We start from the raw sequence: 19,636 nt of genomic DNA, 5'->3' as shown, positions 1-19,636 counted from the left end.
TTCTACACAGACCCAAGTGCAAGTTGTGCCTTAATGCCTTGTCACACTGATGCTACAAATAGTCTAAGAACTTTATCTTCTTCTTCTTTTTTTCTTTTGGTTCCTATACCATTTGTAGGATCTTTATCATGTTGGTTTTGTAAATTCCCCACCTTTCTCTATCTTAATATTATTATAATATTAGTTCCTCTTGGATCAACAATAGACTAGGTGATCTCTTGTTGTAAGCCAAGAGGGTGTATGTATATTCAATAAAAATAAAAAATAGAGATTGACTAATAAGAAACAAAACAGAGGGTAAGACATCAACATCCACCAAGGAAATGGACATGCATGATGGTGACATACAATTTCGTCTCATACTTTCACATCATACACTTGTTCCCTTCTTGTTAATCCATCTTCATTAATATCTTTCTTCTAAATCTAACCCTAAGCGTCAACCCACATCAACACACTTGTTCTCTTTTTGTTAATCCAGCTTAATTAATCTCTTCTAAACTAATCCTGAGCCTAAACCCACCTGCCTCTTTGTTTTAGAATGTTCTTAACATCCATTCCAACATTTTGTCTTGTGATGTACACGTGACAGACAGTGATTATTAATGAGAAATGACCGATTAATTACATAATCCTTTGGTTGCTCCGTTTGAAAATTAAAATCTATGGAACAAATCCTTTGTCCCACCAAAGCAATAGGACAAATAAGTCTCACTTCAGAACAGTTCCATCTTAACGTCTTCATTCTTTTAAGAAACATATGAGGTAATGAACACTTATGAACAATCATATGTTTCAGATGGAGTCAAGGAAAACTTTGCTCCAACCATTTTTAGCTCAAAATGTGCAAATAGTAGAGTTTTGGAGATAACATTTTATCTTGAGATTACCTTTATTTAACTTTACCAAAAAAATTAAAATAAAAAATAATAAACAATCTTGGAGAGAATTTTGGTTTTTTATCTATCAGAGTGTTGGACTGTTAAAAAGAATCATATAGATAAACTCAGTGTAGCAGAAATGAGGATGCTAAGATGGATGAGTGGCAAAACTAGGATGAATAAGATAAGAAATGATCATATTAGAGCTGGTCTGGGAGTTGTTCCCATAAGTGATAAGCTTCGAGAAAATCGTTTGAGGTAGCACAGCCACGTTCAATAGAGACTTATAAATGCCCATGTACGAAGAAGTGATATAATCCAAATTGAAGAACTAGAAGAGTTAGGGGTAGACCTAAGATAACCTTAAGAGAAGTTGGTGAGAAAGGATATGTATAGCTTAGGCCTTGTATCTAGCATGGCCTCGAACAGAACTGATTGAAGGGCAATAATCCATGTAGCCGACCCCATTTAGTTGGGACAAGGCTTATTGTTGTTATCTATCAGGCTAGAAGTTTGTGTTTTCCTCACACTTCTCACCTTATAATAGATGAGGGGCCCACCTCTAAGTGCTGAATCAAAGATAAGACCTCAACAAAACCCACATGAACCCTCTCCTAATATGTGGTGGAGAGGTGTGAGCAGAGCATTAACTTTTACCTTGACGTGTAGAAGATATGGACTTAGAGACTGGATAAAAGTTCAATTTTGGGGTTAGTCAGGCGAATCAACTTAATTTAATTTAAACAGCAGGGCTACTCAGCTCCTGGAGTCACCAAAAATATTTATAGACAAAAATGTAGCTCCCTCACGGAATCAACCTATAAATAGTGGCGATATAGGAGAGGCCCTAGAGTGTTCTTGTCATGAAGGAACACAGCACAAATCAACGCATTTTATAATGTTGAGTTCTTGATACCTGGCAACGCTTGCCATTCAATGAATACTTGAGCTTTATGTCTACATCACGGGGATTCTTCTTGTTGGGTGCCACAGTCATGCTTCCAACCACTGCCTCCCCTTCACAAATGGTTATTACATCTTCCAGGTATAGCACTGTTTGTTTCCAATGGGTGGCCTCTGATCTTGGCCCTGGAATTTAAATTTTTCAGACACATTGAGCTGAAGTCTACATAGAGAAACCCAAAAGCTAATATCACAAGGTAAGAAAGAAGGAGGGGGGGGGAAACCTGTTGAGAACCCAGTAGTTTTGTGACCCTTTGTAAATGAAACATCAAAATATGCAACCAGAGCATGGATGTAATCGTTGCATTCCGCTCTAAGCTTGAAGGGAGCCGTAAAGGAAGCATCCCCCATAGTCATTTTGGAGATATCCATAGTCTGAGTTGGGGGAACCGAATTCAACTATGTTAATCAACATATCACCAAAACCCTTAAACTTGTTATAGTGACGGAAAAGAAAGAAATAGCAGAGTTTCGTCATCACCTTAAGTAATTGGCAGTTTGTAACGATATGGTTCTGACCAACGGTGTCAACTAGAGGTTCGATGATTGATTGCTTCTTGATGCAGTGCATATCAAATCCGTATACATTATTCCAGACTGAAAAATCACATGATTTCGTGGACAGCGATAAGCAACATGTTCCAACAGTGTCACTAACAATGAAATGAAATATTTCATTCACAAACCAGATAGGGACCCCATCCGTGATGAGTTAATCAAATTCAACAAGTATTTGGTGTAATATAAACAAAAAGACATAATTCTAAGGTAAGGCAATAGAATAGACCCACATTCAATCTTGTGATCTTTGTATTCAGCATCTTCGATGGCCGTCAAATATAGAGAAGCTTTGTCTGGGAGCACAATTCCGTCATTTACCTACAAAGAGGGAGATTCATATAAGAACAACCAAAATATGGATGATACACGACAGAAGCAATGTGATATAAACAGATAACTTACAAGCCATTTATTGCGTGCATATAGCACTGTATTTAACATGTTCTCAAACAAGAGAAAATACCCCATCCATTCTGAAATGATGATATCCACTTGAGTAACTGGCAGTACAATCTCTTCAATTTTACCCTTCAAAACTGTGATAACTGGGATTGGAAAAAAAAAATTATAATTATGAGATAAAATGAACCAATAATGCAGCAGTAAGTTTAACAAATACATATATACAATAATCAAGAGGCTTCCAGAATGATAATCACCACTTGAAAAGCCATTGACTTCTACGATCTCCTTTGCCATATCTGCCATGTGGGAGCACTCAACCTGCAACAGAAAATGTTTATTTCACCAATTTCATTGACAGCATGACATAAACTATGAAGCAAACAACATACACATATATCGTACTATTAGAATGCAAAGCTAATGTTAAATCTATGGATGCCAATAATGAACTGAAAGCAATAAACCAAACTTGAACTGCCATCAAAATGAACCAAAAATTATGAATTGGTTTCAGACAACAAAAATTAGTATGGTTCTGTATGAAAGAAAACAAACTGTTCAATATGATTACAAAACTATTAACTGATGATACAATAAACTGTTTATATATTGATTCTTACACACTAGAGATTTTAGTTCTCTCTTCGAGACTCATCTTGAATTTGATTTCTTCATTCAAGAAGGCAGAGTCATCAGGTGATGGCTTCTCAAGCATTGGCAGCCGCAGTATTGATAGTGAGGCTACAAATTCATCTCATCATGATCAATGAAGCCAGTTAGGCCCGGCATATCATTCAGTTAGTGCTTGAGGCATAAAAAAGGTCCGGAATTGTCAAAAGTCTTCTGGTCATTGGATACACAGACTAATATAGGGAAACGGCCGAAACCTCAAGCTTGAAGGGCCTCCCGAATAGTGTTGAAGAGTTAAACTGATGCAATACTGGGGTTCGACAACCCTACTCGGTTTGCTATGGGTCGACCCATGTGTGCATCAACTGATGTTTGTCAAATAATGTGAAAACTGAAAGTAAATTTAGGTTGCAAGGTCTAGTGCTGAGGCTGGGCATAGAGCCATGGTGCATACTGCCGCTGAACTCATGTGGCTTAGATCATTACTTCTTGAGTTGAGATTTTCTGTAGATTCTTCAAAGAAAATGTACTGTGACAACCAAGCTGCTTGTTAGGATCGAAACCGAGGAACAATCACACAATGAAAGAGGAAAACGATCAAACATAGAACACAGAAGACTTTACGTGGGAAACTCTCAAGGGGAAGAAAACCCATGGCCGCCAAACAATCCACTAATTTTCAACAAACTAATAAAAATAATTACAGGAGGAGAGTTACATATTTATACCCAAAACCCTAAACCGAGATATAATCAGCACCGTCCATATCTGAGCGTAATTCGGGCCGTCGGATGAAGAATTTCCATGAAAATCAGGTACACAAAAATAATTTCTTCCCTGCAGGGGGCTGCCCCCCCCCCCCCCCAGTCACGCAGAATTGGGCCCACATACATAACACTGCCACCTATATTACTAGCAAAACCGATGTTCCATGAGTGCACCGAACATATAAAGGTGGATTGCCACTCTGTCATAGATGCTGTGACGAAGAAACTAATTGTCACTCCCTTTGTTTCCTCATTTGACCAATTAGCAAATAACTTTACCAAGTGGATGTTTGCTCTTAGTTTTAGTTTTAATTGTACCAAGCTGAGCATGCGTGATTTGTATGCTCCAGCTTGAGGGGAAGTGTCAAACATTAGCGGCAACACTAGGGGTATTTTTGACCTAGTGTAACATTAGGTTAAGGATTGGTTTTCCTTTCTGTGTATTACGTAATGTGCCGCCAAACTAATTAGGGTCAGATCTGTCCTTTTCTGTTGAATTATTATAAAAACAAGGCCTGCAATTGGGATGAAACTAATCCAATAGTAGGCTCCCTTTCCTGCTTCTGATATCCTCTTCCTCGTTCTTCTTCTTCTTCCCAGATTCTCTCTTCTCTCATCTTTAAGCTGGTTGCAAGGTCCCAAATTTTAACACTAGGTATCTAGTAGTTTCTAATTTGTTTCTTTCTTTTTTGTATTTGTGTTTGTTTAAAAGGCTGGATTCCATAGTTTTATTAGTTTCTGATTTCAGTTTGCTACTATTTCCTATAGGAAATTTCTATTTTACTTGTAAGCTGCTTGGTAGCAGGCACTTTCTATCTAGTCCTTTCTTCATATGACCATGGATGACCTTTTGATTAAATTTGAAAACTACAGCGCCTCAAGCAAAAATCAAAATCCTCTCTTTCTCTAGAAGCCGGGGGGGGGGGGGGGGAATTACATCTAGTGCCTTAAGATTTTTAGGTTTAAGAACAATGATGCTTAAAGAATAACCTTAGATTTCGTTTTTTAGACCCCCAGTTTGCTACGCCCAACTTGTATTCATAGAGATACTAGGATTTTATGGTTAGTGAAGTCTCCCACATGGGCTACTACATCATTATATTGTAAACAGTGGAATTCAAGTATTTAATACAGGAAAGGGAAACTTGGCAGTATAATAATGGATTGCAAGTTAGGTCTACAAATATGCAGCCAATAAACAAATAAATAAAAGACTAAAATTTTATGTCAGCAATCTTCAAATTGATGCATTGCCAAGTTTTCATCAAGAGCTTTGTTAGCACACAAGCTTTAATGAACCAAAACAGTAGCTGAACTTGAAAGAGAATGAAGAAGAAAATAGAAGAAAGGAAGATGAAGAATCTGCAACAGTGGGCTGCGATTCTAGCAACAGAGCCTAGAATCGCAGCCTACTTTATATATAATGCTGCTAGGCTGAATTACAACTGGAGAAGCAAGTTAACTTGCTCTCCATTAAAGGAAACTAATAGTACTCCTCACAAAAACAGAAAATAGAAAGTTCCTAAAAAAAGGAAAGAACATGAAAATAGAAACTGTGTGAAAATAGAAAGTTCTATATTGTCTAACTCTTCATGACTAAGGAACCTTGTATGAAAAAGGATGGGAAGGTAGACAACTTGAGCACCTAGGAAGATTGTCCAAGGCATGCGCACCAAGGCTGCACCCTTGGACCATGCGTACTCTCAACACTTCCCCTCAAGCTAGAGCATACAAATCTCCCATGCCCAGCTTGCAACAAATAGAATGAAAACTTGGCTTGAACAAAGCTTCAATGAACAAATCCGCCAGCTGATTAGTAGAACTCACAAAGGGGGTTTCAACGATTTTCTTCTTGACTGCATCATGAATAAAGTGACAATCAACCTCTATATGTTTCTTTCTCTCATGAAAAACTGGATTACTAGCCATATAAAGAGCAGCCTAATTATCACAAAACATTTTCATAGGACTAGAAATTGAAAATCCCATTTCTTCCAAGAAGGAATGAAGCCACATCAACTCGGCAGTTGTGTGGGCCATGGCTCTGTACTCGCCCTCAGCTCTGGAACTGGCAACAGTAAACTGTTTCTTACTCCTCCAAGTTACAATATTTCCACCAACAAAAATACAATATCCTGTAGTAGATCGATGGTTAGATGCAGACCCTACCCAATCTGCATCAGAGAAAGCAACCAAATCCATACTCTTGTTTGATCAATAGATCAGCCCCTTACCAGGCACCCTCTTAAGATATCGAAACACTCTCATAGCTCCATTCCAATAGGCCTTTCTAGGACATTGCATAAACTGGCTTAACACACCAATTGAATAGGAAATATTTGGACAAGTGACGATGAGATAAATCAGTTTCCCAATAAGACTTCTATAACGACGAACATCATCTAATAAGTCATCATCATCTACTCCTAACTTCAACTAAGGATCCATAGGAATATCAGCATGTTTAGAGACAAGCATGTCAGTTTCTTCCAAAAGATCCAACACATACTTTCTTTAAGATAAACTAACTCCTTGTTTACTTTGAACTACCTCAATTCCCAAGAAATACTGTAGATCACCCAAGTCTTTGGTTTGAAAAGATTTTTGTAAGAATACCTCGGCTGTATTGATAGCCCCAATATCACTGCCTATAAGAATAATGTCATCAACATAGAATTACCAGTTGTAGATTTAGAGAAAGAACTAAACAGAGATGATTTACTAGTCATGTGGGAAGAAGCCCCTAAATCAATGATCCAAGGGGTGGATGTAGAAGTGAGAAGAGTTGTGTTACTTGCATAAGAAAGAAGAGTGGCAGCAGAAATACCAGTGTAGAAGCAGCGGTCTCAATGTTTTGTAGACATCAAAAGATTTGGCTTACGTCATCTCAAAGAGTCTTAGACATGCCCCCGAAAAAGATCCCAAGACCAATATCATTGTTTGTTACTATGTCAGTACCACCGTCCGATACAACATGATTGGCAAGTTGTTTGGCCCACTTTGGCTTTCCATGTTTGGCCTAACAAGCTCACCAAGTGTCCAGTTTTACCACAATGAGTACAAAGCCTAGACGCCTTATCAGACTGTTGAACACCACGATTTCTAGAAGGCCTACTAACACTCCTAAACCACGACCACGTCCTCTTCCACAAGATGTAGTAAAAGCTGAAATATCTCCCTTATTTTTATTTCTAGAGGAACCCCCTTCAAGTAAGGCAATTCCGCTGAAGTCTATAATAGGCGTCATTAAGGTTAGGAACATGTTCATCGGCTAGGAGGTGGCCTTCGACAGACTTCAATTCAGGATTTAAACCAGCAACAAAAAATTCATTCCTTTGAGTTTTAAGTTTCTTAATATCAGTAGTAAGAGGCTGAAACATATTTAACTCTTCCATCATACCTTTAAGAAAAGTTGTAATAATCCTGAAGTGACTTATCACCTTATTTAAACTAAAATATCTTCTCATAGACAATGTAAATACGAGTCGTATTTTTTGCTTGGGAATATGTCTATTGTAGATCATCCCATATCCCCTTTGTAGTTTTATGAAACATAACATTAGCAGCAATTTCAAGCTCCATACTGTTCCACAACCAAATCTTAATAATTGCGTCACCTAGAGTTCAACCAAGATAGGATTTGTCAAACTCAGTAGGAGGTTCACTCTCAATGAACTTAAGCGTACCCTTTGCAAGAATGCAAATATGAACCACTTGAGACCACAGCAAATAATTAGAGCTTCCTTTTAATTTGATGGAGGTAATCTGTACGTTCATCGTATCTCCTTGAGAGCCCTTGGATTCAGCAGTGCTTGTCATCGAATCACCAGTGACTGAAAACATAGTGTATAAGAGTAGATAACACAGCACAGAACTAGAAGAAGGATAACAGAAAAATTCTGCAACACAGAATCGAATAGGCGTTTGTAGAAAAGGAAAAAAATAGACCTGCAGAAGGATGTGGAACTGCAGAAAATAATAAATCAAAGTAATCAATCAAGTTCTGGGATAATTAGGAGGTAAGAAATAGAATAGATCAGTTCATATATTCATCTGATCTAACATGATGTTAGTACAGCAATAGGTGGCTGCACACCAAAGAAAGGAATCACTGAATAAGGACTTCAGCAGAGAACACTGAGTACAATCCTGTTTTGATTCAATATAGCTCTGATACCATGTTAGAACACAAGCTTTAATAAACCAAAACAGTAGCAAAACATGAAAGAGAATAAAGAAGAAAATAGAAGAAAGGAAGAAGAAGAAGACCGAAGAATCTGCAACAGTGGGCTGCAATTCTAGCAACAGAGCCTAGAATCACAGCCTCCTTTATTTATAATGCTGCTAGGCTCAATTACAACTCGGGAAGCAAGTTAACTTGCTCTCCATAAAAGGAAACTAATAGTACTCTCACAAAAACAGAAAATAGAAAGTTCCTAAAAAGGAAAGAACATGAAAATAGAAACTGTGTGTAAATAGAAAGTTCTACATTGTCTAACTCTTCATGACTAAGGAACCGTGTCTGAAAAAGGAAGGGAAGGTAGACAACTTGAGCACCAAGGAAGATTATCCAAGGCATGCACACCAAGGCTGCAGCCTTGGACCATGTGTATTCTCAACAAGCTTCATCAATTTATGTATTATACTACCAAGTTCCCCTATTAATATCCTTTTAGGTACTTGTCAATAGCTTGAACTTCTATTGTTCATTGCTTCATTAGATTTATGTCGAACTAAATATCATACATGTTGTTGCTAGCAATTATTTACAGCATGTCCTTAGGCTTTGTCCTTCTAGCTTCGCTTATACAACCAACCTTTGTAGGATCTCTTATCCTTAAGGTTCCCCCTACATCACAAAATTTACGCATTGGGTAATTTCAGGAAATACAGTAAATAAAGGGTCAAATACCTTGAGACATATTAGGTTGTCTTCAACCTTAAGACTGTTGAGTTTACCAATGTTTGACATGTATATGCTCTCACTCTCTCACCACCTTTAGCACTACTCTATGTCCTTAAACAAACAGCTTTAAGAAGCTACTCAAACTAAACCAAAAATAGAAGCGCAAGGTACAAATATCTACAATTAAGAACCAAAATTATCTCCCACCTCAATCCATCCCTCAAGGGCATTTGAATGAAAAAGTCACCTAACCCACCTAGAATTCATGAAGTGGGATTAGTTTGTTCTTCTAAATCCTTTTCCCTGTCGGCTTCTTCATTAAACCAAGGGGCTCCATACTCAATATCTCAAGCGTCTTCCATGGGTATGACATAAAGGAGTGTCCAGATCAACGACTCAAATTGAAGTATTGAACCCAATCCATTTTTTCTAGAAATCCAGTTGGGTTTGGGTTGGTTAAAGGCGTTGTGTCTGCAACAACTCTCCCGCTGTTGAAAAGAAACATCATGTGATTGGCATCCATAGGTATTGACTTTGATGGGGCAGCGATCCAATGCATCTCATGGTCAACCAGCTACTCTTGCTAATGGTCATTAGCAAACGATATGTCTTCAACTGGAACCTGGTGGAGTTTCAAAATCAAAATCCATCCTTCAAACAACTCCTTAACTTCAACTTCAATCAGACTGGGTACATCAATTTGATCTTCACTTTCAGTGGTCACAATTTCTTCTATGTTTGATTCATCTTTTGAAGATTATAAACATGCTTGACATCTACCATAGAAATTGTTGTCAAGTTAGAAAGTTCTATTTGCTTTTTATGGAACCTAAATCACCTTCAATCTCCATGTAGTAGGTTTATTGTAACAATGGCAGAATTGTAAATAAAATGAACTCTAGTAGTCAGAAGTGTAAATAATGGAATGTAAAACACAGGAAGAATGTAACATAGGGAGGGGTAGCAGTAAAAATTGATTTACCATTTTGGAGTTTGAGGAAAGGGGAGTGGCATACTTACAGCATAGACATGCTTTGCCCCTGCTTTAGCACAAAACAGAGACAAAATTCCAGTCCCAGCTCCCACATCAAGGACCACTTTGTTCCTGAATAAGAAACTATTCTGATAAATAGCATTTTTGTATGTATTTGTCCTGACTTTATCCTTCAACATTTCCTACAAGATGACAATGAAACGAAGGAGTTTCTATCACTTAGGATTCTCATTTAGGCATTTAGCTCAAAAACAGTAAGAGGTACAGAGAACTGAAAACCAAAGCATTATTTTCAAAACATAACATTTCTGCGGTGAAGGAAACTCAAAACTGCCCTAAAATTATTTGCAAGCAATAGCACCATGGAGGGAGTAAAAGAAACAGAGACCCAGAGTAATTGTAGACCTCAAGGAACTTCGCTGGCTGCTCCCATTGATATGGCAAGGGAACTTCCCATGCCTCACCCTACCACAACAACTTTTTTAAATGTCTTTAACATGAAGTCCACCGAATATTCTACAAGAAAAGGGCATGGTATTCTTCCTTCACCTTCTGGGTTTTTCAGATATCAAGCAATAGGAGCTGGCAGTGTCTCATTTAGATAGAGGAGAATGTCAGACTTTTGAGGAACCTACAAGTGCATGCATGATCAGTTTCATGGGATTCTCGGCAATGTAACTAACATTCCTAACTAATATTTCATACATTACCAGTGATCCTGACAAAAGGCAACGGAAACAGACAGAACACTCACGGGGATCACTCCCAGACTCATTTGACTATAATTAAGTCTGAAAGCAAAATATCAACAATAATCATAGCCATGGAAAAGACCCAAAGCAAAAATTTGCAATCACATTTGGCTTAAAAGGAATACAGGTTTCGTACAGCATTGCCCAAATGATATATTGCTCAAAAAGTAACGAGGATAAACTAATTCAACACCTATTGGCATCAGAACCAATTAATCGATAGATATCCATCTTTCCTCCTTTACTGAACTCACAAAAACCAAAATTTCCCAAATCTGTACATCCATCCAGTATACTTACTTCATGAATACCTGCAAAACAGGAAAACAAAGAGGAAAATAAGTTCTCACTAAGACCACGGAAAGAGAAAGAGAGAGAAGGAGACGAAGCAGGAAAACTTCACATTCAATTAAAGGCTTCAAACCCAAACAAACCCACTTATCTTCTAAACGATAATTCGCTAATAAAACCAGAGCCTCAGATAACTCATATAAACAATGAAACTTCTATAAATAAAGGAAATATGGAAAAAGGGCACTTGCAGAAGCTCAACAAAGGAACAGGGGACAATCAGGGGAAAAGGGAATTACCAAAGTGGGAGTATGAATCAAAGTAATAGTCAGCGCTGGTCGGGTCACCACCAATGACATTGGCATCCGGTTTATCAGAGATAGGATCATCCAGGTTAGAACTCTCAGTTGTCTCTTCCAAGACCTCGTCTTCCATCATCATACTCGTCTCCTGCTGGTGGCTAGTGCAGTCATTGTCATGGTTGCTAGATGAGCTCTGCTTATTATTACCCTTTCTCCGACCCATTCTCTTTCTTCTTTGGATCCTAAGGCTAGGGTTCTCTCAGGACTACAATAACGAAACAGCAGAGCGAGGGCCGGGGCTTCGAGGGAAAGACCTCCGGTAGAGTACAGCTTTTGAATGGAGTTTGGAGGCCTATATTTTTCTTACCTAAAAAAAATGCCTGGTATATATATATCGAGGAAATTGCTCTCGAACTCCGAAATAGAGGGGGCTTGGCTCCTCTTTGGTAAGAATGTCACCCACAATGCTCAGTTGAAATTGCTTGGGTTATGCCATTAAGTGTCAGTCGAGATTTTGGACAGTCAGATTTGAAATTTCGATTGAAATTGAATCTCGACCGTTGAAATTCAACGGTCGAGATTTCAATTCGACGGCCCATAATGTGTGACTTGATAGTCTTGCGCATTTAATGCACAGGACCCAACTAAGACACATGCCCAGTACGCTCTAATATACTGTCCTGTGGATAATACCAATCTAAGAGCTAAAATTAAATACTTATATTTAACTAAATGAAACCGGACTTTGAAAAACAGGTCTACGAAGTAGGGCTGCAACTGGGCCGGGCTTTTGCGATCCCAAGCCCAGCCCTATATGATATAATTTGAGCCCATTCCCGCCCTAATTGGCCCTAATTGGGCTGGGTCAGGATGGGTTGGCCCTGATTAGCCCTAATTGGCCTTGATTGGCCCTGATTGGCTTTGTCCCTGGCCCTAATTGGCCCTGACCCTGATTGGCCCTGTCCCTGGCCCTGATTGGCCCTAACACTGATTGGCCCTGTCCCTGGCCCTGATTGGCCCTAACCCTGATTGGCCCTAACCCTGATTGGCCCTGTCCCTGGCCCTGATTGGCCCTAACCCTGATTGGCCCTGTCCCTAGCCCTAATTGGCCTTGTCCCTAGCTTTAATTGGTCATATCTTTGATCGTAAATATCAAATGTAAGACAGGTAGTAATTAAAATACATATTAAAGTAATTAAATTCTTAAATTCCAAACTCAGTTCTGGAAAATAAAATAGTAAATATGTCAACAAATAATCCAAAACTTATATTCAATATGTATTTAACTATTTATACCCATTTAGATTTTAGAGAAATAGAGAAATCCAAATTTCTAGGGTTTTTTAATTTGCTATTCGATGAAAATTATGGTTATTATATGTAAGCTCGAAGGGAAAAAGAAAAAGATTTATCTCAATTCTCAATTAATTTCTAGCTTCTAAGACAATGGTCAAACTTCATTCCAAATTTCCAATTTGTCTTTCCCCCAAGTTTCTCTCTCTCTCTCTCTCTCTCTCTCTCTCTCTCTCTCTCTCTCTCTCTCTCTCTCCTCTTCTGTTTTTTTTCCTTTGGTTTTTCTTCAAGACGAAAGAGTTAAAATTATTCATGAAATAGAATAAGTAGAGAGAAGAATTGTAATTAAATTTAGGCATATTTGAAAGTCAAGTCAATTATAGAGAATGTCACACAAACTCTTTTTGTAAACTTAGAAACATCAGAGATTTAGAATTCAAAAGGAATCTGATAAATGAAAATTTTGTCTTCAAAGTCAAGAACTTAAGCCGTAGGTAGGTATGTTTTCATTCACAACTGTTCAATAAATTGATATCTTTATTCAATGCAAAAAAATTCATATTCAAAACCTTATTAACAAGTAAATCGACGAATTTTTTTCATAGTTAAAGAAAATGAAGTTTTAGTTACAAACATAGCTATATGTTTTTAATAATTTTTTTTGAAATATCACAATAGATTTGTTAGATATTCATGATGAGAAGTTGGGGTATAGATTTGTTAGATATTAATTCTTTATGTAATAGTTTTTATTATTTATAATATATTATCTCGCCTTAGTCAAAAAACAAAATCAATATTTTATTGAATTAAAAATGACTTTGTTGGAAAAATAAAAATTACCTTAAAAATAATATAAAAAGTGAATTTATAGTCTAATATGATCAAAGTGACTAAATGTCAAAATCAAGACTCATATCAATGTTAGTATGAAGATCAGGGTAAAAATCTAGTACTGTAGAACATGATCATCATCAAATTAATATTAAGATTAGAGCCAAAATTAGGGTCAGGATTAGGGTCAGGATCAGGGTCACAATCAAATAGATGCTTATTACATTGGTAATGAGGTTATAATTTATTTTTATTAATTTTCTACAAAACATGATCATGTTTATAAAATTTGACACATGTCAAGTATCCACCCATATGTATTACAATTAATTCCTCTCCATGTGGGTGGAGGGTCCAGAGTCTTTAGACTCAAATCAGGGCCAGGATCAGGGTCAGGATCAGGGCTAATAACAGGGCCAAAATCAAGGCCAGGATCAAGGCCAAGATCGAGCCGAGAATCCAAGCCAAGATCGGGGCCAAAATCAAGGCTAGGATCGGGGCCAAAATCGAGCACTGGTCGGGGCCAAGATCAGGGGCCAAAATCAGGGCCTGGGTCAGGGCCAAAATCATGGCCAAAATCAGGGTCAAAATCAGGGCATGGGTAAGGGAGACCTTAGAGACCTTGCTTGGGACGAGAGGTTTGGTTGATACGAACTCCAACATATGTCTAGTGGACTTCGTTCAAGTTGTAATGCTTGTGGGAGGGAGTTGATATTTATGTTCTGAATTTCCATCCTTATTTGGGCTTTACACATGAATTTAGCGAGAGAGATCTTAACTCACCGTTCTTGTTAATATTAACTGTGTGGTAAGAAATCCACATTCAAATAAGGATCGGCTGCCCTTTTCTTTAGGAAAAAGTATGAGAGGAAAAGAAAGAGAGTAGGTAATATGTGGTTCTTTGGCTTGTTAGTTAGGTAATGCTGTTTCGCAGTTTGTTTTTCTCTCTTTTTGAGTGAGTGGAAAGTTTTCTTAATGAAGGTTCTTGGTCAGGGGATTCTCCCTCAACTGAGTATACCACTTGATAAGGAACTGGTGAGCGATGGGTATACTGGGGGAGTTGTTGTTGCCAGTTTGAGTGTTTATTTTTCCTTGTAATCCTTTTTATCCCCTTTTCATAAAGATGTTTTATTTATTTTTTGTAAAGAAAAAAAAAAACGAGAAAAAATAAATAAAACGATTTATGTTGGTCTATGGCCAGGCTTTATGTACAGATGATAAATTTAGGAACTTGGATCCGCTACGGTGCTGGAAGGTCACCACATAATGATGTTCAATTTTAAGTTATTGTTGATGAATTTAGGGACTGGGTCCTCTATGGTGAAAAGTAGGTCACCAATCTGGCAATTAGGGGATTACTCCAATATAGAACCACACACGGAAGAAACATCCTAAATGTCCATGGAATGATCATTCAACTATTGTATAGAAGAAGCCTTACACATACTTAGTATTTTTTTTTGGTACGACATATGTTCAATATTTTATTTGTTTGTTTTAGTGAATATATTCACTTTTTAAATAGAAGGTTAAGATGATTTTGTTTGGCTAGGGTTTCCCTCCAAGTAGGGGATGGCCCATTACTTGAGTTATCCCATGTGGTTTATGGAAGGGCAAGTTTGTTTTTCTCTTAAGAGGTCCAAAGGGGGAGAAATTGCTTGTTTTGGTGGATGAAACAATGAAGGAAGGAATCCCAAAATAGAGAAGAAATAGCTCAAGTCTTGTTTTTGTGTGTGCCTTGCCCACATGGCATTCAGGACGATGTAGGCTAAGTCTATCGGAAAGCCGACGTAGAGAGCATAGGTGACGTGCGCCTCCTTTGGAGAGATCTTGTCTTGGTGCCCTCCTTTAGGCACGAGGTTTTTGCTATCAACGTGTGAGATCACTCTAGCAGGTTGAAGCATGCACTTGTCTTTCTTAACAGCAGCGCACTCCTCATCACAGGGAATGGACAAGATCATCCAATGCTCAATCCAGTATAGTATGTTGTCGAACTCACAGCCTGGTGCATTCCATCTGCTCTTGGGACGTAAGGAGGTCCAGTATGTGTGCTAGCGGCCATGTGGAGAAGGGGATGTGGATGTCCCACACCTTGCTCTCTATCACCAATCATTTGTCCTCTTCACCGACTAGCTCTGATTGTGTCGCTAACCAATCAAAAATAAAATCCTTTGCTAATCTAGCAAGCAAAAAGTACGGGGTCGAACTATGGGGAAGTAAAAGGCTAAGTTACTAAGATTGAATTTAACACAACCTAATTTAAACTAAATCTATTAATTAATGCAAAAACTTAAACTATGAATATGTTAAGATCTTTGGGATTTCGAATCCCCAATGCTTTTCCCTAACCGATATAACTCTACACTTCAAAGTAAATTAGGGATGGTCTTCCTAGATATGCCCTATCTTCGCAAGACTATCGTCCTTCGCGGAAGCTTGGCACGCTTAGTTCGCTGAGCTATAGAACATCTTTGGCCAAACTCAAACACAATTAACTAGAAGAGACAGAACAATCAAATTAATGAAATAAGCATGGTTCATCTACATCCCAAAGAAAAGGAACTAGCTACTCATTATCACAAAGTTCATAAGAAAAATAAAGATGAAACATAGGGGAGAGAGAGAGAGAGAGAGAGATGTGGTCTTCTTCTTCAACAATGAGAGAGATGAGAGCCGCGTTCGCCGTCTTCTTTTCTTCTCTATGCCTGGCTTCTCTTTTATGTCTCCCGCACACAATGAATCCCCTCTCTTTACCCGTAGATTTTACCTTTATTCGTTCGGATTTTGGAAAAACTAAAAACTATAAAGTTGTAGATATTTTCAATATCGTTCCATAGTATCTTGAATCACCACAATCCAAGCCCATACAAGTGAGATATGCGCAAAATATTGAAGGTATGTCTGTTTACACGATTTTCAGATTTATTACCAATTTTGTTCCTTAGACCCCCACCTATTTCCAATTTGACTAAGATCTCACTTTTCATGATTTCTTGGGCAGCAAGATTAAATGCCATGATTTAAAATCCACCAATATCGAATATATTTGCCAACTTTACTCCATATTATCTCTAATATTCAAAATCACCTTATTCCTGAAAAATACACAAAAAATACTCAATTAGCTCTCTTCAATTAAATAAGTATGGGGAATTAAATCAAATAAATAATGGTAAATGCATGCTTATCAAATACCTCCACACTTGAGTGTTTGCTAGTCCTCGAGCAAAACGAAAAAAAAATGCAATACGGGAAATAAATAAAGAAAAACCTAACTCACTTTCATAGGAATCACAGTTGCACTTAGCATGTGCAACAAGCCTTTAAACCCCTAGGTTACTCTAGTGGACGAATTGTGTCTCGTGAGTGTTTGCAGAGAATATACACACAAAATTCTTAAGTGATCTTCTAATTATTCTGGCAATAGTAAGAGTAAAAAGATAGATTCCAAGACAAAGACACTCCATTAAAGATTGAAGGGAATATAGGCACCCCCACAGTTAAGCTCTTTACACCCTCTCTTGAGTCTAGCTCTAGGCAAACAATTCAATCGAGAAGTCTCGTCTTATCTTCAGTCTACCAGTTCACCCTCTGATAAGACTAAACTAGGTACCAAATAATACCAAGAACTCAAGATCTAAGCAATATTGACCTTCTTAGACATTTCACCTTTATAAGCACATTACTTCACTTCTTTCTTTAATGGTCGCAATTCTAGTCCGTGCAATGTCTTGCATCTTAAGCTTTCTAGATGGCCTATGTAACGAGTGTTGGGTCAGCCGCTCTCAAGCCAGATGGCCTTAAGGGATTAGGTGTAGAATACCCCTCCAACTTACTTATTCAAGGCAACTAGGCTATAGGCCAAGACTGTACCAAAGGCACCCCAATTGTTTGACGCGAGGCACGATGTTGGTGACACCGAGACCGGTTACTAAGAAGGAGGTCTAAACATTAAACTTCAGCAGATTTTTTTTTTCACATTATACTTCAATTCACTTCACATTTAAATAATCTAAAATCGGTCTCAACTTGTCACCATAAGCACAAGGCAATACAAGATAACTAGATGGTCAAACCTTTTGGACTACCTGGAGTTCCTATTTTCCGATTCAACCTCAATCTCAAAATGTAAAATCCATTACTATTCTCTCAAGAGGGTGTTCATTACATCAGATGGGATTTCTAAAACACTTAACCTCTCATTTTGTATCTACTCAAGGAATTAAAACATGTATCTTACCAAAGCAAGAAAAGCCACAGATTTAAGGGCAATTGGATACACCCAAATAAATTACTAAAAGCATTAAGAAACATAACATAATAACGATGTCCTTCTGTATAGGAGAAGGGCCTTAAGAATGTGACTGATCGCTGGTGACAATCAAGGGCCTTATGAGCCATTTGTTGCAGATCTGACAATATGTTTCATTCATTAGATGAAGGATGAGCACTAGAACCATGGTGAGAGTGGGAGGCAACATCGTCAGAAGAGCGGCTGGCTAAAAGATCAATGAGATTCCACCATGATAATTGCCAAATTGTCCACAATAGCCATGGCGATGGGAACCATCCAACGAGCATTGTTGCCACCAAAATTACGTGACTGACTACTGCAAGCCATATTAGCAGTTGCTTGAGGTCTATTGAGGAGAGTCAAATCATCTTTGAGTCGTAGCACTTGAGTCCAAAGCAGACTACGAATATCACCATAAGTTACATGGATCACACAGGTGGAGACTAAGCTAACAAACACAGCATACTCTGGACCTAATTAATTCTCTTTCTTCTTTTTTTTTTTTGGTTGTTGTTGTTGTTGTTGTTGAAGAGTAGACTAATTTCATTGCTAGAAAAATGGCTAAAATCCAGATTACATGCCTCTAGAATCCAAGGAATGGATATGGGCAAAACTAGCTTTGTCGTACAGGTAATGGACTTGCGTGGGAGAGAATCCACAACCAAGTTGGACTTTCTCAAAACAGGAAATTGTTGTTGAAGGGTTTTAATGGTTTTAATTCTTCTACTTCATTCCACTGATCATGAAGAGAGATTAATTATTTTTTTATATTTTCTAGAATCCTTTCACAATGCCATAATGAAATTGCATGGGTCCATTATGCTAATACAATTATCTATTTTCTAAACTCAAGGGATTGGTTCAATTGCAACACTGGCTTGGCCACTGGTTGAGGACCATGAATATTAAAATCCGGATGCCATCTCTGCAGGTGAATAAACTGATTTTGCCACCTTCCATTACCCAAGACGCGCTACACCTCTAACATATCGCCCTCATAAATGAAAGAAGAAATTATAAAAATTCATCCCAACAAATGTTAGTCCACCCCCGAACTCAATTTTCAGGATTTCCTTGCTAGATCTCACTACACATCCATAGAAGTAAGTCGAAGATTGGATCTGTTGATCAATGAACATCGAAATTGGATGCTTTGCAATTCATCATACTCCTGTTGGGGTATCATAGTTCTCCGATAAGAACCAATATGCACAGGAGATGGGAGAGAGTCAATGTTAAGGCACCTTGGATTTTCCCCACAACACCAGCATATGAATTCTTCCCTTCCCCACCACCAACACCTCCATTACCTGCCTCCTCAGGATGTTTCAAACATTGGAACACAGATTCTCTTGGAGCCCCCATGTCCCTCGGAGCTTCTCTATCCTCACACATTATTCGAGTTTAATAAAATTCAGGAGAATATTTCTTCGGAAAAGAAAAGAAAAGAAAGTTAACTAAATTTCCAATAAGGATTTCTTTTTGAAATTGTGGAGGAGGCAAAAAATTACTGTTAAGATATTTTTTTAAAAGGTATTAAATAAATTACCAAGAATATGTGACCGAAAAAATTAATAGAAAATAAAAGGTAAATAAATGATAGGTAATAAGAAAATAAAGGTATTTCAATTAAAATAGAGGATAAATTCATCAAGTTAAAATTTTCCACGAAATAGGAATACACGCACTTTGTATAACTAGTAAAGTACTACATGCAATGCAAGTGAGATTTTGTTGGTTTTTGAATAATTATAGGTGTGTTG

The 19,636-nt window shown here is 37.8% G+C and overlaps 1 protein-coding gene across 2 annotated transcripts; it reads right to left on the bottom strand.

Annotated features, from left to right (window-relative positions):
• Positions 1-977: 977 nt before the first annotated feature.
• LOC149011554 (protein arginine N-methyltransferase 1-like) lies at positions 978-11,889 on the bottom strand. 2 transcript variants are annotated; one of them, XM_089161958.1, is made up of 9 exons: positions 11,450-11,889; positions 11,160-11,170; positions 10,134-10,289; positions 3,065-3,128; positions 2,808-2,950; positions 2,636-2,723; positions 2,326-2,441; positions 2,069-2,219; positions 984-1,970 (listed from the first exon to the last, which is right to left on the bottom strand). In XM_089161958.1, exons 1-9 carry the CDS (start codon positions 11,673-11,675, stop codon positions 1,765-1,767), a joined length of 1,161 nt encoding a protein of 386 aa, XP_089018084.1. In that variant the 5' UTR covers positions 11,676-11,889; the 3' UTR covers positions 984-1,764. The 2 variants fall into 2 exon arrangements, with proteins under 2 accessions (XP_089018083.1, XP_089018084.1); XM_089161957.1 differs by lacking the exons at positions 11,160-11,170; positions 11,450-11,889 and adding an exon at positions 10,513-11,044 and having other exon boundaries at positions 978-1,970; positions 2,808-3,128.
• Between the last annotated feature and the right edge of the window lie 7,747 nt (positions 11,890-19,636).

Source organism: Hakea prostrata, chromosome 7 (genome assembly GCF_041222555.1).
Source record: "Hakea prostrata isolate BN-2017 chromosome 7, UWA_Hpros_2, whole genome shotgun sequence".
NCBI classification, from domain to species: domain Eukaryota; kingdom Viridiplantae; phylum Streptophyta; class Magnoliopsida; order Proteales; family Proteaceae; genus Hakea; species Hakea prostrata.
This window is presented reverse-complemented; position numbering and strand designations above follow the sequence as displayed.

Excerpts from the sequence above, each read along its gene's own strand:
- LOC149011554 (XM_089161958.1), bottom strand. The coding sequence starts at position 11,675 with ATGGGTCGGAGAAAGGGTAATAATAAGCAGAGCTCATCTAGCAACCAT. Across the intron at positions 3,129-10,133 it reads GGGCAAAGCATGTCTATGCT|GTTGAGTGCTCCCACATGGC; the intron begins GTAAGTATGCCA and ends TTTCTGTTGCAG. Across the intron at positions 2,951-3,064 it reads AGTCAATGGCTTTTCAAGTG|TTATCACAGTTTTGAAGGGT; the intron begins GTGATTATCATT and ends TTCCAATCCCAG.